The 27,283-nt window shown below is 33.5% G+C and overlaps 1 protein-coding gene across 2 annotated transcripts in view; it reads right to left on the bottom strand.

Moving 5' to 3' along the window:
* Positions 1–27,283, bottom strand: part of AP3B1 (adaptor related protein complex 3 subunit beta 1) — a 186,837-nt gene that overhangs the window by 92,696 nt on the left and 66,858 nt on the right. For both annotated transcript variants that reach the window (XM_087815426.1, XM_016210377.2), the window contains 8 exons: positions 26,988–27,143; positions 23,208–23,305; positions 21,483–21,537; positions 21,323–21,394; positions 19,311–19,373; positions 16,434–16,566; positions 10,010–10,119; positions 1,187–1,363 (listed from right to left, as the gene is read on the bottom strand). In XM_087815426.1, coding sequence (XP_087671552.1) covers positions 1,187–1,363; positions 10,010–10,119; positions 16,434–16,566; positions 19,311–19,373; positions 21,323–21,394; positions 21,483–21,537; positions 23,208–23,305; positions 26,988–27,143 — 864 coding nt within the window. The remainder of the gene's footprint in view (positions 1–1,186; positions 1,364–10,009; positions 10,120–16,433; positions 16,567–19,310; positions 19,374–21,322; positions 21,395–21,482; positions 21,538–23,207; positions 23,306–26,987; positions 27,144–27,283) is intronic.

Here is a 27,283-nt window from a genome sequence, read left to right on the forward strand (position 1 = left end):
TCGTATCACAAATGGGGATGAAGATGATCCCAACACACACAGAAATGAATCTGAGGAATCAACCTGAGACTGCTAAATAGCCAACAGCAGTTTAGTAGACAGTGAGTATGGGTTGGCAGAGAAGGCAGAAAGAGATGGTGCATACAGACACCCGGCAAACACAAAAAGAGAAAGGTGACCACTAACGGGAGAGGCAGAAGAGGAGGGCAGACATAGACATTAGACAGCGGTGGTGGTGGCGGCGGTGGTGGGTGTGCACATGCGTGCATGCCTGTGGGAAGGGTGCAGGACATTAGAAAGATATACAGGCAGAGAGTTTGAAGGAGGGGAACAAAAACAGACACAGAGAGGGAAATGAAGGGAAAAACCACAGAGGCAGTGATAATCAGGCAGAAAGGAAAAATTAGGAAGAAATAGGACATGGTGCAGAAAGCCCACTAAGAGACCCAGCTGCTGCAAATGAGCAAGAATCCTTTTCCAGGCTCCCTGGTCAGGAGAAGTCCTCCACCCGTGGAGAACAGCAATTCAGATACAGGAAGAAGAATGGGAAGTCCTTATTTTATGGGTGAAGGTGATTCTATATATTTTATACATAGTGGTGATTCCTCTTACTTACAGTTCCTCAAAAGGTAAAATGATTTAAAAAATGAATATTTTAAACTGCACCCTGGTAAATTATACCATTATTTAAAAATATTTACGGGTTTCCCCTATACCTGTAGGACAAAGGCCAGGCACTTGGCACGCCCCGTCCTGGCCATGCCTACCTTCCCAGACTCAGCTTAAGTGTGCTGGATGCACCAAGCTGCTTCACGCCTCTGACTCCCCCGCTCTCCTCTCCCTCTTCTGTAGGGTAAACCACTCCTCAGGGGCCCAGGCAGGAGTCTTCTCCCTTATGAGACTTTCTCCGACCTCTCTCCTCCCACTTTAGACTTTGTCACCTTCTCCTCTGGAGTTCCATTGTATTTCAGTACTTCTGTTACAGCACTTACCACATACCAGTTCATTTTTTATGATTTTCTCCCCTACTAGACGAGAATATCGTCTCTTTGCACAACTACCACCTATTGCAGAACCTTAAAGAAAGAAGCACCTAGTAACTGCTAAACAGACTAACGCATGAAGACTTTAGCTGCTGCATTAGAGTAAAGAAGAAAGTAGGGAGAAGTAAAGAGTAGTCTCTTACCTGTTTGGAGTTGGTTAAATACAATTTTGCTCCCAGGTTTAAAATCTGCAGTTTTACCAGATCATCTTCACTTGTGAAGCTTTTAGCCATCTTCCTCAAAACATCAGGGGCAATTTTAGGAACTCGTTCACAGTTTTCTCCAATTAGCCAAAGAATACTTGCTCTAGCCACAGGAACCTAATATTAGCAGAGTGTATGGTTACAAATAAGAAAATCACACTCTCCTTAATATTAACACAGAAAACTTTAAAATTACCAAGGTGCTACATCTATCAATTTATTTACTGTATATCCAGGAAGTGCTCCTATATTTATGAATTTTCTTTAGTTATCAAAAAATAAACACAGAGGAAATCACAAAACTGATTTCAGAGATAATGCCTTAGAAAAGATTTGTAGAGGAAAAATCATTAAATCTTGATTCTATCAGAGATCTGCATATTCTTGGGCTGAATCTGGCTAGCCATGCCTATTTCATTTATGTATTATTGCTATTGATTTTGTGCTGTAACAGGAGAGGTGAGTAGTTGCAACAAAGTCCATAAGGCTGAAAATATTTACTATCTAGCAGTTTACAGACAGTTTGCGGACCTCTGTTCTAGGGCACTTATTTACAAACCTCAATGCCCATAAAAATCATCTAGGGTTCTTACTAAAACTGGAGGGTTCTGTGGTGGGGCCCAGGAATTCCCATTTTTATGAATCATCACAGATGATTCCTGAGACAGGTGGTCTACAAACCATGTTTTGAGAATCATGGATAATGTAGAACAAAGAATACATCCACTAAAGGCTATGATTCCAAATCAAAACTGTTATGCATCTATAGCACTGGGAATATATATGTAAAGTTGGTAAGATCACCAAGGCCTGGCTTATAAAATCATTAATCCTGGTCTATTATTTGGTCATCAACAGAAGTAGGGGTAAGATAAATTTGTCCAATACTGCAGTTTGGAATTATATATTTTTAATAATGTACATTTCTACATAATTTGTTTCTTAAAAATTACTGCTTTGTTACAAATTGGAAACCTTCCATCAGCACCATTAAGACCATTATTTTAGAGTGTGTACATTAGTTTTATTACTATCTGTTTACTTGTATATCCCCCTATTCCAAAAGGAATTTGAATGGGTGTGTAAATTAGTTCCTGTGAACATTTTCACCTAGTATGCAAAATTTGCTTTTTATAAGAAATGAAAAAGCCAGTAACTATCATTACAAGGTAGCATCACAATAAGAGATAACATTCTTTTTAAGAAGCCCTTTTCCAATTCCTCAAATAAAGCCCTAATATTTTCATTACAGTTTCACAACTGTACATATGACTGTTAAGGAAGAGTGAGAATAAGGACCTTTGCACAGCTAAAATTTTATCACAATACCCACCATCTCAAATTCTTTCAAAACACCCATTTTATGAAATGACATAAAATTATTGAGACCTCCCTAAGTTGGGTCTCTCACTAGAATGAGAATGAGGTCATCAAAAAAACTTTAAAATCAAAATATATATTTTCAAATATTATAAGTGTCATCTTTAAATTAATATTAGAATAAATTTATTAAGAAGAAATCAACATACTTATGTAATAAGTGTGAGTACTAAGTATAAGTAATAAGTATAATATTACATGCTATTACAAATCCAATCATGCAGTATGATAAAACTGACATCCTTACTATGTGTATACTAATTCCCAGGAAGGGATTATTTCTCCCATTCCAAAGGTTACACTGCATTAAGACATTACTCTCAATCTATTATTCTAAATTGGGCTAAAGAATAGTATAACTGAGTGGTACATTAAAATTTATGGTAGGAAGCAATTCAAGTTGCCTGCCATAATGAAAGGCACCTCTAAATAAGAACATATGGGCAACTTCAGGTTCTAGTTATCCTAGGTTTCTTTTTCTTAAGTATTTTACTACATATTGCTAATATAAAAATTAGAATTCTATGACATGTAACAATCTATTATCCCACTTTAAGTAATTGTCTTCTGGTAACACACTTATAATTCTTTTCTGCAATTAAAAAGACAATCCCAAAAAGTTTTAAGAAATTGTTTCTATTCCTAATAATTAATATACTAAGATGGCGATGATGATGATGGTGATGATGATGATTTAATCCTTACCCAAGGATGTATTTTTACTGTTTTTTTTTAGAGAGAGAGGAAAAGAGAGAGAGAGAAACACTGATTGGTTGGTTGCTGCTCGTACGCGCTCCAACCAGGTACTGCAAACACACCACCTTTTGGATGATGCTCAACCAACTGAGCCACCTGGCCAGGGCATCTATTTCTATTCATTAATATACTAAGATTAAAATAACACTACATGCCCTGGCGAGTGTGGCTTAATTGGCTGGAGCATTGTCCCATACACCAAAAGGCAGCAGGTTCAATTCCTCGTCAGGGTACATAACCAGATTATGGGTTAAATCCCCAGTTGTGGCACGTGTGGGAGGCAACTAATCGATGTTTCTCTCAAACAGACATTTCTTTCTCTCAAAATGCATCATTGGTGAGGATTAAAAAATAATAACAACAATATGTGCAGGAGACAACTGATCAATGTTTCTCTCCCATTAATGTTTATCCCGCTCTCTCTCTCTCCCTCTCCCTTACTTTCTAAAATCAGTAAAAACATATTTTTAAAAAAACAGTAAACACTTACATAATACATCTAAAATATAACTTGTTGAAAAAATTAAAAATAAATAAATTCTAATGCTCACAATGAAAATCTGAAGGTAGTGGTGGCGGTGTTGGGGGCGGCAAGGTAATATTCAGAGGTAATAAAATCAAGTAAACATTTTGAGAACTTACAAAACTTCTCCATGATGCCCGGCTGGGCGTGGCTCAGCGGCTGAGCATCGACCTGGGATCCAGGCGATCCGGGTTCAATTCCCAGTCAGGGCACATGCCCAGGTTGTGGGCTCGATCAATGACTCTCTCATCATTGATGTTTCTATCTCTCTCTCTCCCTCTCCTTTCCTCTCTCTGAAATCAATAAAGATATATTAAAAAAAAAACAAAAAAAAAACACAAAAAAAAAAACCTTCTCCATGACAAGAAATTGTATCAATACAAATATCTTTAGACCAAATTTTCGGTGACGGCATTTTGTTAAAAAGCTTAGGAAACTGGCAACCCAATGTTTCTGTGCACTTGGAGGGAATTGGAATCCTAAGATGTTCAGATTCCAGCCCTGCCTTTCTCTCCCAATAACACTGTAAGACTCGCACTTGTACAACACTGATACTATGACTCCATGGCCACTACACGCAAAGATCTGAAGCAAGCAACAAAAGAGCAAGTAAGAAAATTAGCTGCTGTTTGCTCTCCGTGGTCATTTTAACCACAGAACATACAGAAACACTGAACTAAAACCAAACTAATAACACATGTATGCAGATGATATAATACTTTCATTATGAACCTCTGCTTTTCAATATTTGCAAGGGCAAACTGGATTGTAAATTACTTTCCTGATTCTTTATTCTAAATGCCCTGAGCAAGTGGTTAAATGCACTTTTTAAACGGTCTACCAGAAGGCAGTTTCCACTGCCGTTTTAACCCATTAACTTGGCTGCAAAAACAAATAATGATTCCTACCTGACCACGGCAGTTAAGAAAGACATCTAGAAAGATTTTACACATCACTCTGTAAGCAGTCCAATTTAAAAGCTATTGTGTTTCAACACCAGCCCACTGCACAGAGCAACCGTTTAAAGTAAATGCTGCAAAAACATCAATTTTATTTATTTAAATTTGTCAAAGACAAAAATCAGTAGACATCTAAGTAAACAGCATACAAACAGCAAATCAGATGCAATATTCTGTATCTGGACTCAATATGCATTAAAACTTGTCTAAATTAAGCTGGGGTCGCAGGGCAAGTGCAGTTAACTTGCAAAAAGGCAGGTGTGAGACACCTGGGGTAAGGAGTACGGAATGTGTTCTTTCAATATTACTCAATATTGAAATACTGAGTAGAGTAAGGTCTTTCATCTGTTCTTTTGTAACATGAAATCCTTGTTTGTCCCATTAAACATTATGTGAAACTCTGTTAGACAATCCTCTAGTATGATTTTATTCTGGAAGAACTTTGCCTCTAAAGCAGTATTTACTACAAATGAAAGATACTCCAAAGGATAAAATATTCACAGTCAAAACATATAAGCTGACTGTACTATCAACATAAATCTATTCAATTTGAATAAAGTTTAAAAGAATTTAAATTTCAGTTTTTATATTTTCAACTATGCTACTTTCTAAATAACAAATGGAATGAAAGTCTTGAATACAATAAAATCTATGTTCCCTTTTTAAAAAAATTACATAGCTAATATCTACTAAGCTCTTACCATGTGCCTGGCACTGTTTTTAAGTACTTTGCCTGTTTTTCTCAGCCAATCATTACAAAAACCCTAGGAAGTAGGCTCTGCCATTATCCCCACTTGATATATGAGGCAAATAGGCACAAAGGGGTTAAGAAACTTGCCCAACATCCCATAGCTTGTCAGTGGTGGAACTGGGACCGGAACTCCAAATTGGAATCTAGAGTTCACCATAGCCACTGGGCAGACAAAAAAAGTGTGTGCTACACTAGGAAAAATATGAGCCAGCAAGGCCAGAAGACTGGTTCCTGCTCCCAGACTGAGCACGTTATGGAGACATAAAAATTCACTCCAATGGGCCTATTTACTCATTAATCAAACGAAGGCTTACTCCTTTGCCCCTGTCCTTCTGCCACATCATGCAGTGGCTCCTATACAGCCCCCTGCAGCTTCCCTACGGCCAGCCTTTTCAGGGCAGGTCTAGGTCAATCTCTTGCCTACTCCTGCACCTGTGCACAACAGGGCACTTTCCCACTTCTTTTCATCTCCTGTTCCATGAATAAGTAAGGTGGTCAGGGTAGGAAGAGGTCTGGCCATCACTGCTGTTCCCATCCTCCCAGAGTATAGATGAGCCCAGGAGGCTTAGGCACTGAAGGAAAAAATGCTCAATACTGTCCTCTTACCCTCTGACACTGGTCAGATTGGCTCTAACATCACAGTGGTTTAAGATACCATTCTTAGACTTGGGGTGAAACAGAGAATCAGGAAGAAAGAGCTCTCACTTGAGGCTCTCAGGCTATGCTTCCCATTTTAGAATCACTTGCTCACACTTGAGAGTCATCAGGTACTTGATGAAATTAATTGAACCCTGCTCTCTTTTCCATGTGAGTAACTCCTGACTGTCTGGATCAGATTCTGGAGGTTCGATCCCACCCCCTTCCTGGTTTTGACGTGGCTGTCTGCTACATCCCTCATCACCTTCTTCTGGAGTAACCTGTACCTCCAATCCCTGACCACTTTTAGGGTTCTGCGTGACAAACTGTCTTGCCTTGTCTCACCTCCAAGCACTTCAGCTTCCTCAGACAGTGTTAACAAGGACAACTCATCACCTTTTCATTTTCCACAAGTTCAAGTTTTTGCTACAGAATTGCATATAGTTTCCTTGTAATTATTTCAATCTCTCCTATATCACATTCCCAATTTATCTACTGTTGCTTTCTCTCTTTACCTTATCAGACTCAGGAAGGGTTTACTATTTTATTATCTCCCCAAAGGACCAGATTTAACATATATTTATAAATTCCAACTATCTTTTTTTCACTTTCTATTTTACAAAGTCAACTCTGATCCTGCCTAAATTTCACTCTCTGTTTCATTATTCTTTTTCACATTTCTTTGGACAAATACAAATTCATTCATTTCTGGTCTCTTTACTTTAAAAATGGTGGCAGTTACAGCTTTAGCCACATCCCACACATTTTGGAATAAAGTATTTTCTTTTTCTGTGTTTCATGGAGAGCTTATATTTTTTTCTCTAAACTTTCCCTTAGTTCACAACTGGTCTGGGATACTTCTAAATTATTTAATTCTAATTAAACTTAAATCTTTTAAGTTTTCTTATGTCCAAGTATACTCTTAAATTTTCTATGGATATACCTGTAAAAATGGGTATTATCTGTTCAAGAGATATAAGGTTTTAGCTATATTTACTAAATCAAGCATTTATTCTATTATTTAATTTCTCCGTGTCCTTACTTAAGTCTACATCTCACTTAAAATCTCCTGGGTATATCTATTATGAGAGAGCTATATTAAAGTCATCCACCAAAACTTTATTTTATGTTTGTCTTTGCATTTCCTAGAGACTTTTTCTTTACATATTTACTTGGTTGCCATATTTTTTGTGTACATAAGTTTATGCTTCTTAGTTTCTTTGTAAATTGGCCTATTTTTCATTTTATGATGTTCCTTTTTATATTGTTAAATGCTTTTCATTGTAAAGCTCCCATCCTTGTTTGTGTTCACTTAGTATCTCTTTCCCATCTTCGTATGTTGAATCCTCACTACCTTGACTGGCGTCTTCATTATAAACAGGCTGTAGGGAGCTTCTGTTTTTCACCACAATCTGAAAGTCTGTCTTCATGAGAGAATTCCTCCATTCATCGTTAGGGTGAGATAGCTTTAATTTTTACTCTTCCATCTTACTTCATTACTTTTAAAAATTTATTATTTATTTTACATATGTTTCCTTTTTCCCTTTGTGAATTTGGAATTGCTACCATACTTTTATATTCCACAATACTTTTAAATTTTTTCTGACAAAAAAATAAAAATTAAAAAACAAAAAAACAAAAACCAGTCTTTGCTATATTATATATCAGTAAGAAAATATTTAATTGGGTAATGTTCCAACAACTACTGTAGAGAAAGTCAATGTAATAAAATGTCCTCATGTATGTATCTCTATTTTTTGTCTTCCCTATCTAGTGTTTGCAGCTTTGGTTCATTAGTTATTGGTTAGAAAAGTGGTTCTTACTAAAGGATATACCACTTTCCTAGAAAGTATCTAAGTATGTGCAGGAGCATCTGTTGTTACAATGACTAAAAATACTACTGAAATTTGATGCCTGGTATGCAGGGATGCTGGATGTCCATCTTAGTGGACTTGAGGAAAAAGGCTTACCCTCTCTTCTCCCATCAATAGATCACTGACAGATAATGTCAAACATCTGCTCCATATCTGGGCAACATGGACCATATCAATCTAATGTCCAATTTGTCAATGATTTTGGGGAAGCAAAAGGAAACAATAATAAAATCCTGGCAGGTCAGTGAGTAGGACAGTGAACTGAATACAAAAAAAAAAAAAAGATAAGACTGGAAATGGAAGAGAGATAGTATAAAATATTGGTTATGGAAGCAGACCTACTGGTTATGTGACCTTAGGCAAGTTGCTCAACCTCTGCGTGCCTCAGTTCTCTCCTATATAAAATGGGAATTCTAATAGAATCTACTTTGCAGAGTTGTTATTAAAATTAATGATTTTTATTTTTAAGATGCTTAGACTAGTACCTTGCATATGATTAGCATTACAAGGGTTCTGTTAAATATAGGTAAAATATAAAAGGGGTCATGAAATTGCTTACTAAATTTAAACCTCATCAAGTTTGTCTTCTTTAAAAACATTAAATACAGTCATGATCATAATAACAGTTTACACTAAACACTAAGTGTTAGTGTTCCACATACATTGACTCATATATAGCTCACAATAGGTAGGTCCCATTTTACAGATGAAAAAACTAGAGCATAATAGTCAAATAACTTGCTTAAGTTCACGAAGTTAATAAAAGTTCACAAGCCTGACTGGCAGGCCCCAAACCCTGCCATCCATTACCTTTAACTACACAAATATGATCTCTCTGACCAGGCTAACAGTATAGATTATCCAATCTTTAAAGAAGGAAATGATATACACCTCTCCTAAAACATAACCCTTTCAGTTACAGAACACTCGTCAAACTTTAATATTCAAGGAACAGGCAGAGTAAAAGGCAAACAGGATGGAGAAGAGTTTGAAGAAAAACCAGACAAAAGCCGCAGAGAGGGAAGACGTGGTCAGTGGAATAAAATGTTAATGGAAGATCGAGAAAGATTTGGAGAGCAAATTATCCACAGGATTTAATAAGAGAGAGATAGTGACCTTTGAAAAAGTGAGAATCACAATCAGACTGTGATATGCTGAGGAGTATGAGGTGAGGAAATAAAATTCTTTTCAGATAATTCTTTCAAAAACTTTAGTTTTAAAAGGAAGAAGAGAATGAAATAAGACACAGATCGTAACAGTTAGCACACAGTCCTACTATGTACCAGGCAATGTTCTAAGAGCTTTACATACATTAACTAATGAAATACAACAATATAGGTTTTCTATTATCACCATTATACAGATGGGAAAAGTGAAGCACAGAGATTTCAATGTAAGGACATGGAGCTGGTAAGTGACAGAGCCAAGATTAATATTTATTTTTTAATTTAATTTTTAAACCTAATTTCAGATTTATAAAAAATTGGTAAGAAGAGTAAAAAGAACTTCTGAATACCCTTCACCCAGAGTCCCCAAATGTTAACATTTTACTACATTTGCTCTAGCTTTCTATGTATACGAATAAATTGTTTTTTTTCTGAATCGATAAAAATTGCAGACATGCCCATTTACCCCAAAATATTTCAGTGTGAATTTCCTAATAAAAGGAATGTTCTTACATAACCACAGTAAAATTATTTAAAAATCAGGAAATTAAACCATGAACCAATACTATTATCTAATCTACAGATTTGACTGAGATTTTTGCCAGTTATCCCTATAAAATCTTTTATAGCAAAAGAAAATCCCCATTCATTTAACAAAACTATAATTTACTGAGTAAAATTCAGTTGGTTCAGCAAAGATCTCTGAACTGGTACTCACAGTGATACTGTCCAAGAGTTTGGCCATATGTTTGATAATTTCACCATGTTGTGCAGGTTGCATTTGCAGTAATTTCTTAATAACAACCACACTTTCAGCAACAACTATTTCTGAAAAAGAGATTACTCATATTAAATATGTGTAATTAAATTCAAATGCATTATGCTTGGTAAAATGTAAGTTTAAATTAGCAAAACATTCTATATGTCTTAAATGACTAAGTGAAAACTACAACCATGAATGTACTTCAAACTTTTTCGGTGATCATCCATCTTAAATAGAAGAGTATACTTTAATTTCTAACATCTGTTACTATTTCCTGGCTTAGGGTATCACTTTCTTATCTCTGCTTCTTTAAATCAGAAACAAAGAGAAGTTAGATTATGTCATCATCATAATGTTCAAGTGTCTTTGGCTTTTAACCACAGCTCTCAAATACTGTTCTTTGATTCCTACTAATTATATAGTGGTAATCAAATACCTACAATCTAAATAACATTTTTCCAACTCTAAAGAAAACAGTAAACTAAAAAAAAAATACAATTCCTTAACTGATATGTCCAGAAAAGTGAGTAGTAAGGATCAGTAGTAAGAAAGGTATTACTATAAAAATAGCATGGGCTTCAGAGGCAGGAGTGGGGCTGTGAGCTGGAGGGACTCCATTGGCTCTATGAATCCACTCTGCCTTTTGTGGCTAACTCTATGCCCTTAGCGGCTGGCCTCTGTGGACTGCATCAACCAGACTTCCTTGCTCCTGGCTTTAGCCATCAGGGAGCACCAGCAGATCATCAAGGGGCAGGGGAGCATATTCACTACCCTGAATCTCCTCTGCAAAGCCTCCCTACAGTGCATGCATGCCTCTACTGAAGGTCTGAGTTCCGATGACTGGCTCTCTCCTGCAGGGTCTGGAAACTGCTCCCATCTTCACACTCCTTCCCTTTCAGTCTAGATTTGGCTTCCCACCCTTCCTAGCCTGTTAGTCCCAGAGTGCTACACCATACCTTGTTGGTTTCCCTTAATTCTACTCATGCCTTATAAATACTCCTTTGTTAAATTCTCTTCAACTGTCCCATTCAAGTGTGTCAATCTGTTTCTTGCCTGGGCCTTAACTAACACAGTAATTTGTACTAGGAATGGCTCTAGGAAGCATATCCTCAAATTGGGATTCTGAGGTTGAGTTATTACGCTGAAGTGGCTAAGCACTGGTCCCAGTTATGTTTGTGGTGGCACCAGTAGAGAAATGTAATATAACTAGCCAGAGCACCTGACCTTACAGGCTGAATCTTAGATAAATGATTATAAATGGGACTGATGCCAAAGAAATAAATCAACATTGCCTTTGCTTGTCATTTAGGCATTTATTATTAATAAGGGCTCATGGATATTAGAGATTTCCCTGGCATACACTAAAAAGATTTATTTTAATATTATACTGGACATACTATGATTTGCATTCTATTACTCTTTTTATTTGAATATATTTTCTTATCCAGCTCCCTTTAAGAATATAAGCAAAATTTTTACCATTCTAATCATTATTAAACATACATATTCCAAACTAAATACTTCTTTTTAAATGGGAATTACAAATTATTATTTATATAATGTTTTAGCTTACAAAATTATATATTTCTTTTTCTTCTCTCAATTAACATATGGTAGGTACCTTATCATTTTATTTTTCAATTAGAGTTGACATACAATATTATACTGGTTTCAGGTATAGAACATTGTGATTAGACATTTATATACCTTACAAAGTGATCACTCCAGTAAGTCTAGTACCCATCTGACATCATACATTGTTATTACAATATTCCTTATGTTGTACTTTACATCCCCGTGACTATTTTTATAACCCCAATTTGTATTTCTTAACTCCTTTCACCTTTTTCACTCATCCTCCAACCCCTTTCCCATCTGGTGACCCTCAGTTTGCTCTCTGTATCTATGAGTTTGTTTCTGTTTTATTTGTTCATTTATTTTGGGGGTTTTTATAGCTTTCACAGTATTTGTCTTTCTATGTCTGACTTACTTCACCTGGCATAATGCCCTCTAGATCCACCTATGTTGTCGCAAATGGTAAAATTTCATTTTTTTTTTTTTATGGTTGAATGAGACCCTGCCCTCATCTAACTTAACACTCTGGTAGAAAACATTAAATAGTTATGTTAAGTAATTACTACACAAAGTAAAATATGATCTAAATATGATTGTAAAGAGTCCATAATATAAAAATTTTTAATTTTAAAATATATTACTGTAAAACTAGCCTAAATAAGAAAAAAAAAGTTGAATAATTGTAATTATCCACATGTAGAGGCAGGATTGGCTGTAGTTGAAATATATGTTTGGCATTAGTTCTTCTTTGGTACTGTATTAGTTCTTCATTGTTATTACAGATTACCAGAAATTTAGTGTCTTAACACAACACACAAACTTACAATTCTGGAGCCAGACATTAACATGAGTTTTATGGGCTAAAATCAAGCTGTCGGCTAGATTAAGTTCTCTATAGAGGTTCTACGGGAAAATCTGTTGCCTTTTCCAACTTCTAAAGGTTGCTGGCATGTCTGGGCTCAAGTCCCTCTTCCAGCAGTGCCATCACTCCAACCTCTGCTTCTGACATCTGACTTTCTTGACTTCCCTCTTTCCCTTAGAAGAACCCTTTGGATTACACTGGTTCCACCCAAATAATCTCCCCATGCTAAAAATCTTAATCACATCTGCAAAGTCCCTTTTGCCATGTAAGGTAACATATTCACAGGTTCCAGGCATTAAGACCAGAACATCTTTGAAGGTGTGGCGGGACAGCATTATTCTACCTACCCCAGGTGCCTTCTCATTCCCTACAGGTAATTCCACCCTACTTTTCCTTTATGCTACCTCCTGGTTTTCAAAGCCATCAGCACCATGGTGGTACTCAACCAGAAGCACAAAATGATCCTATGTTTTTGACCTTTTTTAGCTTCTCCTTTGCCCTCTATAGAACTTAATGGGTCTCACTGGAGAAGTACCGCCTACTATTTTAAATTTTTTAATTTTATTATAGTAATAACAGTTAACATGAGATCTACCCTCTTAGCAAAATTTTAAGGGTACAATACATTATTGTTGACTTCAGGTACAATGTTATACAGGAGATCTCCAGAGTTATTCATCTAGTTTAACTGAAACTTTATGCCAGCTGATGAGTTAACTCCTCATTTCCCTTTTCCCCAGCCTCTGGCAATTATCTTTGCACTCTGTGATTCTATAAATTTGACTATTTTAATTTATATTTGTCCTTCTGTGACTAGTTTATTTCACTCAGCATAATGTTCTCAAGATTAGTAGAGTCTACTATTAGTCTCATTTTACAAATGAGGAATCTGAAGCACAGAGAGACTGAGTAATATAGTGGTACCTCGGTTTTCGAACATCTCCGCTGACAAACATTTCAGGTTACGAACACCGTAAACCCAGAAATGCTTCGGTTTTCGAACAGGCCTCGGAAGCCGAACATGCCACGCAGCTTCTTGCTGAGGGCAAGATCCTGAGGCCCAGCTGAAGGCTGCTGATCCCTTGGTTTTCGAACGTTTCAGAACTTGAAAGGTCTCCCGGAACGGATCACATTCGAAAACCGAGGTGCCACCGTATATTCAAGTAACATTACCATTCAAATATAGGTTGTTCAGTTCTGTATGTAAGGAGAATCTGGCAACTGAAGTGGTGAATATATAAAAAGACTGTAACATACTTGTTTTAAATTGCTGTCTCCCTTCATTAGACTGTGAGCTCCATAAAGGTGGGAATCTTTTATAGGCTGAATGAATATCTTATCCACCTATTCAACATTTATTAAATACTTAAATGATTATTAATGCTTACTGAACTATGTAAAACTCACACAAAACAAAAATAATCCTCTTACCAGTATACGGTGAGAACATTATTCAGAGAGCGAATTTGGCTAATATGTTACCTAAAGTAATTACCTTAGGAGAATTAAATTATCTTAAGCCAACGGAAATGCAGATTTCTTTTACAGATATTTTAAAAATTCGTTTATCAAATTAATCTTAGGTAGTGATATTGGACTATTTCAGGGAAAGTTTCAAGGGTGCCTAGAAAAATCCTCTCTATGCCAAGAAGGGATAAGTTAACATTAAAAAAAGAAAAACCAAAAAACTACAGGTCTAATAAGAATATATTAAATACATGTAAAAACAATAAAGTCTAAATGTTGTCCCTGAGGTTTTAAATAAATAATCCAAAGAGATGATGAGGTATTCATACTAATATAAAATCAAAGAATTACAAATCCTTAGAGCCTCAAAAGATCTTACAGATTTTAAAGAAACTGAGGCCTCCATCATAGCAATTATTTCTAAAAGCAGATGTTTTAATAGAAATAGAAAGGGGCTCTGTTGTCAGCACTGGCTATTTTAAAGTAAAAAATATTACTACTCTCTTTAATGATTTAATATAAACATCCTTATTTATTTTACTGCTTATTTTTACTGAACCAGATTTCCAAACTACGAAAGTATATCACATATGATAAAGAGTTAAAGAATCAGGTATTACGGGCTAATAATGATTATGCAACCAGAACTGGACAGTACAATTTAAGTTTCTTAATATAAAAACTCTAGAAAAAAAAATGCACGGCATATAGAGTTTTGGTTGACCAAAAAGAGAAACCTAAACATTAAAATAGCAATGTTTAAGTGATAAAATCCTCCTAATTTTAAGAGTGATTATAAATTATATTAATTTCCCATTATCTAATTATAAAATAATCTATTCTTCCTTTAACAGTGATACAGGGTAGAATATTCACCTTTTAAATCAAAGTCAACAAAAATATTTTTTGAGAAATTAATGTCCATAAGCTAAAGTAGAAAAAAATGCTTTCAAATCCACAGCTTGAAAATTTCATAGGAGAAAAAAGCATCAAAATACAAAATTGAAAAACCTTGAATATATTTTGTATTTAAGAGAACAAATTAGTGTTCTGACTGCTTTGTGGTGCTTTTTGCATGCAATTAAATTTTAAAAGAATAATTACCATGGTGAACCATGGTTTCAAATCTGTAATTTTAAATATTTTCCAAGGAGTATGTCGTATTTTATCAAATAGAAAATCATTGTTAAAGATGTGAAAAAATAAAAACATGTTTTTAACTCCCATTTTAAGATGTGATGTAGAAATAGACCAAACAGATATTAAAAGTAGAAATAGATAAAATGCATAGTTAGCATCCTATATCCTCTAATCACCTTCTACAGTCAAATTTTTAAAAAAATCTGTATCTCTGATAATTTATGTTGCCACAATTATTTAGAGTTTTAATACTACATATAGAAAAATGTTCTATCCATCATAACATCTTGAGTCTATAGGTAAAACGTTATAATTTTATGTTCACAATAAAAAACACTCTTATTTGGGGATAAATTTTGTTTCAATTATTTTTTCATCAGAAGTATTTATAACAATGTTCCAGCTTTCTAAAGAAATCTACATGTGGGGGAAAAAGATAATTAGGGATAAAAAGGTTATTGTAGTGAAAAGTTATTTTTCAAATAAAATAATCAATTTTGTTATGTTTAGACGTAATCCTATGTCGTTTATGCCTGTGTCTAGATATGACATAATTTAAAATCCCACAAATAATTTCAATGATTTTACATTAAAAAGTATGCTTTTCTTAAAAAGAATCTCATTTTAATCAAATATGCAATTATAATAAAAGTCCTCTAAATTATTTTAAAGGTGACAGTTGACCAATTTTTCTTTCTCCAAATGGCCTCATTTATTCTAAAGCCATACCATAGAAATAACTGACATTTCACCACAGAACAGTATAAATCTAGATTATATATTTTACCTATCCAGTTTTACAAAGTGTTTAGATATTGTTGAGCTTAAGCTGTTCCAAATTGATGAGTTCTAAATCTAGTTAATCTTGAATGTAAAATTATTAGGTGGGTTTCTGGAAAAAACTTTGACAGTAACACATTCAACATACATTTTTGATCTAGCAACTTCTCCACGGAACAGAGTCATTTGCCTGCTTTCAGCACCCTCTGCAGGTGAACCAATATTATACATGACTTAACATGCCATTGAAAAGCAAAACAGAACCTTTGAGACAGGGTACAATGGAAGGTGATTAAATTTTGAGGAAATAAAACAAAGTATACTTTCTTAGTTCTGTTTAGGCAAGACAGATATTGTTTGTAAGTTAATTACCCAATTTACTAAAACAAAACAAAAAAAACTGTGTGTGTGTTCCAAAGACAATATGCTACTCATCATGAACATGATGACATACATGAAAAAATGTAATGTTAAAAAATGTTACAATTTGCAAATTGTATCAAGAATATTCAAATGATAAATTAGTTGAAAAATAAAATGAAACTGTCAACTTACCATCTTTGTTGGACAGCAGACACACCAGGCCATTGAGACATGTGTCAGTGACTTCTAAGATGTTTGTTGCACATCTGCCTATAGTTTGAATAGTGGCTGCTGCAAATTGTTTATCCTGGCTTTTCACATAGGTCTAAAAAATATTTCCATTAGTTTATATATTGGTACTGTCAAGTAAACAAAAAAATGCCTATTATATTAAGTTTTGTCAATATAAAAATTCTAGCATATATAATCTCATCTATAGGTACAATAGGAGATCTGATGATTTAGCTTAATTTAGTTTCTTTTTTACTTAAAGAATGTGCCTATAAAAGAGGCACATTTTCAAGCCAGGTTCATTCCTTTGTGGCCACAGAGGCTTGTGACTCCAAAACAGAGAGCGGGGGGGAGCAGTCACCCAAAGATAGCAATTAGTTTAAGTGCAAGATTGAAAGATATGATGAGAACTCTCTCTTTGGAAGTTTCAGTTCATTTAACCAGCAGCATCTCAGAATCTATGAAAAAAAGGGTTGCTTTTTCAGAGACACTAAATCTAAAAATTGGGAGAAGAGGAAGAAAAAAATCAATATGCTACTAACATTTTACTTTTAAAATGGTATCTGAATGGTAATAAAACCACAATAGCTACAGCAAGCAGCATTTCAATAAAGACTTTAAATACTCAATTTACAATTAAAAAAATACCACACTTTTAGATTTTCTTTAAAAGAATTTTTTAAAAATACACTGTAAACTATATACTTATACAAACTTAAAAATAAATAATAAAATTATTTAACAACAGGAAGTTAAAAGATCTTTTCAAAACTTATGATAGCCCTAAAGGATTTCACTTTTGTTAAACTTTCCTAATTTAAAACTCCGCTTTTATTCTTTACAGAAATGAATATATTTTTAACATGCATATTTATATATAATATGTAATAAAATTTAAAATTCAATTTTTAACTGAAACTTTTAAAGAATGATTCCCAACCTCAAATGAGAAGTGCATGCTGTAGATTAAACACTATGGTTATCTAAAATGCAAAATAGAATAATACATTTAAATAGTGCATAAATGACAAATGGAGGAGAAAAATCTAAGAATATCTAAAAACTTGCTAAAAAACTCAAAATATCTAGAAATTTAGTGAAAGTGGTAGCAAGAACAAGATTAAATGTTAAAGAAATAAATTAAGCTCTCTTAGTTCCACTTAGGAAAGATCAATTGTATTTAAAAACTGTTACCCAGCTGATTACCTAATTTCCTCAACTAAAAATAAGAGTCTTTTTAAAAATTCTCTACTCAAAAAATTGTAAGTAAACATATCTACAAACATAACAAACACAGAAATAAGGAAAAGATAAAAAGTGATAAAAATGAATACATGAGGAGATAATGTATTAAAAAGCTTGACTAAACAATGGACCTTATTAACCTTCTGATATTGTATCACCAATATTCTGAAACAGGTCCAATATGTCTGTCACCTCTACACAATGAACAACACCATAAAATTATCTGCGACTCACTCCCTACAACCCCAGTAAACTGACATAGCAGAAAATAAACAGCAAAAGTACACTCAAACAGATTACATATAAAAACAGAAAAGGGGGAAACTGCAAACACAAAGACAAAAACTTAAAAAACTTAAAAACAAATGAGGTCAAAATCAAATCCAAGCAATTTTCTATAGCTATAGATTACTGGATCAGAACTTTTGATACTATATTTTCTAGCATGTAAATATAACATGAGTGGATATCCAAGACATCCTAATTTTACAAGGAATCTTTCTAGGAAAAGAATACAGCATGAAAGTCTAGTAATCCAGTTATGAAATTTTAAATCATAGACATATTATAATATTCTATTACTCCTATTAAAAGCATATGATCACATCATTAAAATAAAATACAATGTTGCCCTGGCCAGGTGACTCAGTTCGTTGGAGCATCATCCCATACACCAAAAAGGTTTCGGGTTCAAATCTCAGTCAGGGCACATACCTCGGTTGCAGGGGCATAGGGGAGGCAACCAATGGATGTTTCTTTCTCTCCCCCGCCACTTCCTCTCTCTCAAAAACATATCCTTGGTGAGGATTAAAAAAAAAATTAAAAGATTAAAAAAATAAAAGCAAATGCATTATCAATATAGCTAAAAAGAAATTTAACCCATGTTAAATTTAATATGGGCATATAAAAAGATTATGGTAACAAAAAAAATTAATTCTATAAAAGTTGGAAGTTGACAAAAACTCTGTGATTAATGTGCATCATGTTAAGAAATCTGATGAAATGTAAAACTCATAATATTTATATGAGGTTTCCTATTACTGTGCTCCCCCACTAAGTCTTCAGAGCTGATTCTTCCATCAGAAAGAGCATAATGTCCATGAAGTAATTTTTGAATATTTTGGGGGTGTATATAGCTGGAAGGCATCTCATCCATCAGCATATATGGTTAAAAAAATAAAACAAAACAAAACCAACAACAGAAATATCACAAAAGGGCAATTTTAAACCATATATGTATTTTTAGCTATGCATGTGCTCAAATCAAATAAAGACAATCAGATAAGTAGTGATTGGTATAAGAAGGACTACTGAAGATGACAGCACTGAGATGGGATCCTTACCATAACTTAATTTCAAACAAAGACAGAGTTATAAACCAACCTAGGAACTACTGTTCCATTTCCCTTAAATTTTAAATTTGTAGTGAATGTTTATTCTTGAAAATTTATAAATGTGTTAGTTTTCAATCCTATCCCAAATCACTGTTTTATTTATACAATTACATATTTCAAAGTTCAGAAAGATGTATATTTAACTTTAAACTGAACAGATGTTTCAGAGGTTATTTTATAATTAGCACTGTACACAAACCTGAAATTCTCGAAGAAGAGTTGATATGTTGGCTTCATTTGCCAGGTTTGTCAAAATTTCAAGCTATGGTAGAAAAAAGAGAAAGTAAACATTTTGAAACAAACAACAAAAAAAGATGAATTTAATAAAGGCTAGGCATTAAATAGAAAGATAACTGCTGTTTCTAAAAAAAGTCACAGTTACAAATGCTGTGAAGCATTATACCCTTGAGGTGAATTTTGTCTCCCTACATCTACATATAGAAAATAGATATTTACAGAGTGTTTAAAAAGTAATTACAAAAAAAAGAATCCTATATCTTCCTCAATTGTTTGTCCCAACTTTACAATTTATATTTAATTAACCTAAACAATTTAAGGTAGTTTGACTTTTTTTTCTTTTATTAGAAAACAACTACTCTCCATGTGATACCTCTATTTTCCCGATACCAATTAATTATCTTAATGTCTTTCCTTCATCCTACCATCCCAAATTCTTAGACATTTTAATTCTTCTGGATTTAGAGTTACAAGAAATATGCAATTAAAAGCCCATTTCCAATAGACTCACTAAAAGAAATTTGTTTTTACTCATAAAAATATTCAATTAATCTGAAGGAAAGCATGAAAAAGGAAAAAAAGGAACAGAGAACAAATGGGACAAACAGAAAACACATTATAGACATAAACACATTCATATAAATAATTACATTAAAAGTAAATGACCTAAATATTCCAATTAAAAGGCACAGATTGTAGGAGTTCTTTATATATTCTGGGTACTAGTCATTTTTCAGATATATGTACTAGTATATTTTCTCCGAGATTATGATGAGAACATAATATTTTTTATTTTGATGAGAACATTTAAATTTTCTGTACAATTTTAAAAAACAATTTCAACATATAGAGAAGTAAAAAACAAACAATTTTTTATCTGAACCATTTGAGACCAGGTTGCCAATCTGATACCGCATCATCCCAAAGTACTTCTATGCATATTTCCCACAAACAAGGACATTGTCCTAAAGACCACAATACAACCAAGAAGATAAAGAAATTCACACTGATACATCATATCTATATAATCATCATTCCTCATTTAAGTTTCACCACTTATCTCAATAATGTATAATAAAAAGATCTAGCTCAATATCACACACTGTGTTTAGTTGTCTCTTTAGTTTCCTTCAGTCTAAATTTCTTAGTCTTTCTTTTGACTTTTACCACCTTGATACTTTTGATAGTAACAAACCAATTCTTTTGTAAATTATCGCTCAATTTAGGTATGTCTTAGATTTTCTTATGACTAACTCAGTTTCCATGTGAATAACCAATTATTCCCATATTTATAGTCCACCCTTTCCCCATTGATTTGCAATGTCTCCATTACCCAGTATATTTTCACATTCATGGATCTATTTCCAGGTTTTCATTCTATCTTGCTTATTTTTCTGTCTTAATATCACATTATTTTAATCTATATAGTGCTATATCCAAACTACACTCTATACTATAGTTATCATTCCCTGAACACAACACTCTTATAATCCCTTGTGTTCGTATAAACTGTGCCTATCTCCTGCTTATAACTCTACAACCTCCCAACAACAAAAAATTCTCAAAAATACATTATTCTTTTAAGATCCACTCAAACATCATCTTCTTCACAAGTCCTTTCTAAATTTTCCAGAGAATTAACCCCACACCTTTATCTTTTTCACAGCACTCAATTAAAATCTTTATAATATAATTTAAAACACATACTGCTAAAATTATCTATTTACACATCTGTCTCCTTCAGTACACTGTGAGTTATTCAGGGTGTGGGTAGCATGATTTCACTTTGTATCATTAGAGTGTAGCACAGTAAAATAACTAGTATATAATAATGTTGTTTAGAAAATATAAAGAAAATCCCTAAATGCATCTGTGTTTTTTAAAAGCAGATCTCCATTTTACAGATGCTAGAAGCTATAACAGAATCATCAAAGAATACATATTAATGTATCTGAAATATAAGAACATGCTTACCTTCAGTGTCTTGATCATGGTTGGATCAGTTGACCTAACATAGAAACTCTTTAGATAAGGTTCAAACATACCCTAAATGACAAAAATAAATATATAAAAACATTTAATGGTACTAATGCATTCATTTTTCTCTTGAATTATGTATTCACAATGTACATACCTTTCTTTGAATTGACATAGTTGCTATATTCTGTAGGACAATATACTGCACCTCCCTAGGAATTAACGGAGAATTTTCACTAGGTATATTTTCCAATGAAATAAATATCTTTAAGTACATTAAAGAAAATGAATTACTGATAAGTTTCATATTAAACAGAACTCCAAATATAATACTGAAAACATAAGGAAATTTTAGACATTTATGCCTTATTTTAAAGTACATTTCCCTACAAACTATTAATTAGATTTGATTCATCGTAAGAGTTAAAACCAATTTTATAATACTGTATTCCTAAGATGTAAAGCCAATACTGTAGCTGCACTGAACACAAGCAAGGGAAGTATTCTTAGGACTGACAAAACAAACATGACTGTAGATTTCACATAAACTCTTAATCAGAAGGCTCATTGTGTCACTCAATTCTGCCCAGAGTGAAAGATAGATTAAAAAAGTCACGTTATTTTTATGTCCAAATATCTGAGAAATGAAGGTAGAACTGAATCTAGTATAAGGCTTCATATGAAAGATGTATCCCTGGTGTTTCTGATAATTTTTTATTAGCTCTAAAAAGGAAAATTATTGAACTGATAAAAGAGAAAAGAATGACTATGTATAAAAACAGGAAAACACAAAACCCCAAAGGAAATAGTATCTTACTAAAGAATGGCAAAAGCCAGTCAAGGGCTAAAGTGGCACTAAGTTCAAGTTAAGGACAAAAATAAGTATGTATCTTTCCACCCCCCCAACTCTACTAGAAGTATTCAATACAAAAAATAATAATTTAAAATAACTAAATATTGCAAAATATCCAGGGTAAGCTAAATAGCTAAAACAATGTACTATTATACACACAGAGAGAGAACAAAAAGGACAGAAAAACTGATCTTAGACTTTGAAAGTACATGTCAAAGAAACTCAATAAAAGTTTTCTAAACAGTTGATCTGAACCGCTGAATTACTGGGAGGAAAAATTAAAGAGAAAAGTATGCTTGCTCTTTATCTATCTACCTATCTATAGGAAATAAAAAGAGTAGGTATTTCTTTAAAATAAGTAGCTAGTAAGAATACAGCTCTTTTTAAATAGAGCAAACTAATGGTAACAGATAACTAGACAGTGTGATCACAATGTAAGGTATTATTATTGTTGAATCAATATATTATACACCTGAAACCAACATAATATTGTATGCCAACTGAACTAAAATACATAAATAAAAGTTCAATAAAAAACAGAGCAAACTACAGTAATCAGATATTGCAAGTTTACAGGAAGCAGCAATTCTGTCAAAAACTACATAATTTACCATATGTACTGCTTCGCACAAAATCACATATAATTGCACTGAGTACATCAGTGTGACAGTACATTAGTCTAGTTTTTCAGTGATTCCAGATTTATTAGAACTCCCAAACAATATTATTGTCATACCTAGAAATAGCAAACACAAATATTAGGCTACTGGTGGCAGCATGTACTATATGCCAAAATATATTTTTAATTCCTGTGGGCTATTTGGGCTTTAGGTTAAAAAACTTCAATATTTATCATAAACTTTGAGATTAATTATATAAAATATTTTATAATGGCCTCCTTCAGTATGAAATTTTTTTTGATAAATACAAATAGAGCTATGTATTAAATGCCTGAAAGACACATTACATTTGTTCAAACATTCCTTTTGGAGGAATACAAAAGAAAACATATATAAAACCATGTCCTACCTATTGCTACGGAGTAAACGCACTAGTGATTTAGAAATAATGCCAGCTTCAGATTTTGGTGATATGTGCCAATACAGCTGAGCAACTGCCATAACCACCTAAAAGATAAAGCATGGAAACAATCAGAACTATGAACACTGGAGCACCCTACAGTTTCAAAGAACATTCTCACATATTATTTAACTCCTACAAAATTCCTATGAAATAAGATGACTATGTTGTTACCCTTTGTAGCAGGTAATTAGTGCCCCTCGCCCCAAAGAATTCATGTATACCCAAGAATGTGACCTCATTTGGAAATAAGGCCTTTGCAGATGTTATTAATGTAATGTCAGAATAAGATCATATTGAATTAGGGTGTGTCCTAAATCCAATGAAACTGTCCTTTATTAGATACAGAAAAGGACACACAGAGACATAAAGAAGGCAATTTGACGATGGAGGCAGACATGGGGTGATAAGCCATTCACAGAATGCCAAGAATTATTGGCAACCACTAGAAGCTATTAAAAGGGAGTTTTTCCCTTACAGCTTCTAGAAGGAACCAACTCTACTAGCATCCAGATTTTGGACTTCTAGCCTCCTGAAATGTGAGAGAATAAATTTTTGTTGTTTTAATCCACCTAGTTTGTGGTAATTTGTTATGGCAGCCTCAAATAAGAAAACTAATACATCTTCAAAAAAGAAAATAGATGTTAAATGAACAACCCAAGATCTGACAGCCAGTACACGGCAAAGCTTGACACAATACTCTAAATCCCACAGTCTTCCTAGTATTGCTGCTGCTCCTGCTGGTTATGAGACTGGGGATTTTTTTTTTAATTGTCAGCATGCCTTTCCAAATGAAGCCAGACACTTCAGGATAACAGTAACAAGTAGGCTGAAATATTTTTTTTAATCAGTACATTTATCATTAAAACAATTCCTCTAAAATAGCATTTTAAATTATCTTCATTTTCAAAATGCAGAACATTAAAAATAGTCTTTGGTTCAAAGCCATTATAAGGGTGATTAGAATATCTCTGTTGTAAAAAATGAGTACTCTGATTTCCCTGTACATTGAGATGCAGAGATCAGAAGTCCAGACTTCCCATTTACTGAAAGTATCCACTTTAACATGTGACAACTGCAGAAACAGAGCTACAGAAGTTATATCATCTTGTCTTTGGCTCAGAAGATAAATTAATACAACTTTACTTCTGGCTGGTCTATAGCCAGAATGTTATGACAGGAGTTTTACATATGCCTAAAGAGTACGCAGCACCTGAAGGGGCTTGAAGTAAAAAGTATTTCTTCTAAAAACTAATAAACTTTTTTTTTTTTAATACAGTTTACAGGGTCCTATATTTACTGTTGTTTGGCATTTTTGTTGTACTTTTTTTTTTTAATAAGACTGATTTATAGCTTTCCAGGCATTACCTGGGAATTTGAGGAGTTTAAAGATATCTTATTTCTTCATTTGTGATCCACAAAAACAGTTTAATTATAGAACAAACTCTCCTGAATTTAAAATCTTGTAAAACAAAACCTCAATTAATGACTGACTTAATTTATGAATCACTGAGAGTCATTTTTTAAAATATTGCAGCACACAGCTGTTTCCTAAAACGAATTTTTAAAGTCTCTTGTAAAAGCTGAGAATAAGGTGAAGACAAAGAACCTACTCATGACCCTTCAGAAGTCAGCCTTTATATACATTTAGTATCAAATAAGCAGGGAACCAAAGCACATTGGGACAAAAAGTTAACCAGCTTACCTGGGACACAATCAAATAAGCAGGGAACCAAAGCACATTGGGACAAAAAGTTAACCAGCTTCCTGGGACACAATCAAATAAGCAGGGAACCAAAGCACATTGGGACAAAAAGTTAACCAGCTTACCTGGGACACAATCAAATAAGCAGGGAACCAAAGCACACTGGGACAAAAAGTTAACCAGCTCTACTTGGGATACAATCAAATAAGCAGGGAATCAAAGCATATTGGGACAAAAAGTACCATCCATCCCTATTTGTTTCACCATTCAAGAACATTTTTGATCAGTATTTGTAACAACAAAGCAACTTCCAAGACAAAGGTAAATTAATAATAAGTCAAATATAAAGTAGAGTTTTAGGTGGCAAGTAACCGCTACTTAACAGCCATCTGGCCAAGCAAAGGCACATTAAAATATAAGCATATTGACAACATTTTTTATTACTATGCATGGTTAGTTAATGATGATTCAAAAACTAAATTACTAGTTGCGATAAAAACTTCTGCTAATTACTAAGATATATATATACAAAGCTCTATGCTCCAAATTCTCAAGCATGAGAAAAAGTAATTCATGTGAAATTCCTCATTTTCAAAGTTCTTGCAATTTGAAGATAATAATTCATAGGAATATTTTTAATTGGAAACATTTTAATAAAATGTTCAACTTGAATCCATCAAGCCTTTAGATATAACTTCCAGTTAATAGGAAATACAAGTTATAAAAGAAAAAATTAAACAGCACTCTGTAAAGGAATCAACCAGATAAATACAGACGAACCTCCTGCAAGACCTGAGAGGTTTAAATGAGATAACAAGCAGAGGAAATGCAGTAGGTGTAGGTTTAGACGAACCACGTATAAAAGATAATTTAAGATAAGCTGGTATTAAATGAGATGAAATGTTATTGAAATAGAAAGGTGAAGAGGATTGACTAGAATATAATCAGGTTAAAATTACTACATACAGTATGATTTCTATCTTGATTTTAAATATATATGTATAGTTTCATTTTTCTAAGTGAAATAAGCCAGTCAGAGAAAGGCAAATATCACATGATCTCACTTACATGTGGCATCTAATGAGCAAAATAAACTGACAAACAAAATAGAGCCAGAGACATGGAAGCATGCAATAGACTGATGTATATCAGAAGGAAGGGTGGAAGGAAGAGATTAACCAAAGAACTTATATGCATATATGCATAACCCACGGACATAGACAATAGTGCCATGAAAGCCTGGGGAGGGGGCAGGATTAGGGTGCAGGGGGTCAACGAGGGGAAAAAGAGGGGACATCTGTAATACTTACAACAATAAACATAAATTAAAAAAAAAAAAAGTGATGGCATTGTAAGTAGCAAGAAACTACTACACACACACACATATATATAGACATACATGCATGGGAATATATGTATACTTATGTAGAAAAAAGATCTGAAAGAAAATGCATCAAGACACTGTAATAGTGATTTCTGAGTGATGGGAACATGATGTTTCATTTTTTTCTTCGTTTTGCTAGCCTGTATTTTGTAATTTTCTACTATGCACATATATTCTAAAACTAAAGGGTTATTTAAAATAAAAAAATCTGGATCTAAATTAAGATGATTTTTAATAGTTATTCCTACCAGTTAAAATTTACTGTGTATGAGGCATTATATGCTAGGTGCTTTTATCAGGTATATACAAATATTACAGACTGATACCAGATTAAGTACCCACACCTAGGAACTGGCAATAGAGACATACACACAGTTCTAATCAGCTCAGAAACATCTTGAGCTCATATCTTGGAAAAAACTAATTAACAAAACCACAAAAAAGTAAATTAAGTCCAACAGGCATACAACTACCAAACCAAGTAATCTCATCAAAACCTAGTATTTGGGTATATAAAGAAAGAAACAAATGCTCAATTAGTACACTCAAATATAAAGACTTGTTTCCTCAACTTACATACTTTTAACCACAGTTTTAAAAAAATCTGTGAGAATTATTTCTTATGAGGATTTTAACATACCGCTGCATTTCTGCTCTGAAGCAAAGGTTTTGTATTCCGAATTAAAAGTCTATGGTCTGGATCCATAGTATAAGGCTTCCTTCTTTTCTCAGTCTTTTCCTTCTGCTCTTCATCAGATTCATAGAAATTCTTTTCCTTGTCCTCTAGACCATCATCCTACAGGAAAGAAATCCAATCCCATGTTAATTTCAGACCCTGAAGAGCCCTAATAGTACAAAAAGAAAACTTTTTAAAACATCTACAATAATGATAATATTATACTATACGATACAACCGTTGAGGCAATTTCAAAATAC

The sequence above is a fragment of the Miniopterus natalensis genome, chromosome 3 (assembly GCF_054644295.1).
Source record: "Miniopterus natalensis isolate mMinNat1 chromosome 3, mMinNat1.hap1, whole genome shotgun sequence".
Classification (NCBI taxonomy): domain Eukaryota; kingdom Metazoa; phylum Chordata; class Mammalia; order Chiroptera; family Miniopteridae; genus Miniopterus; species Miniopterus natalensis.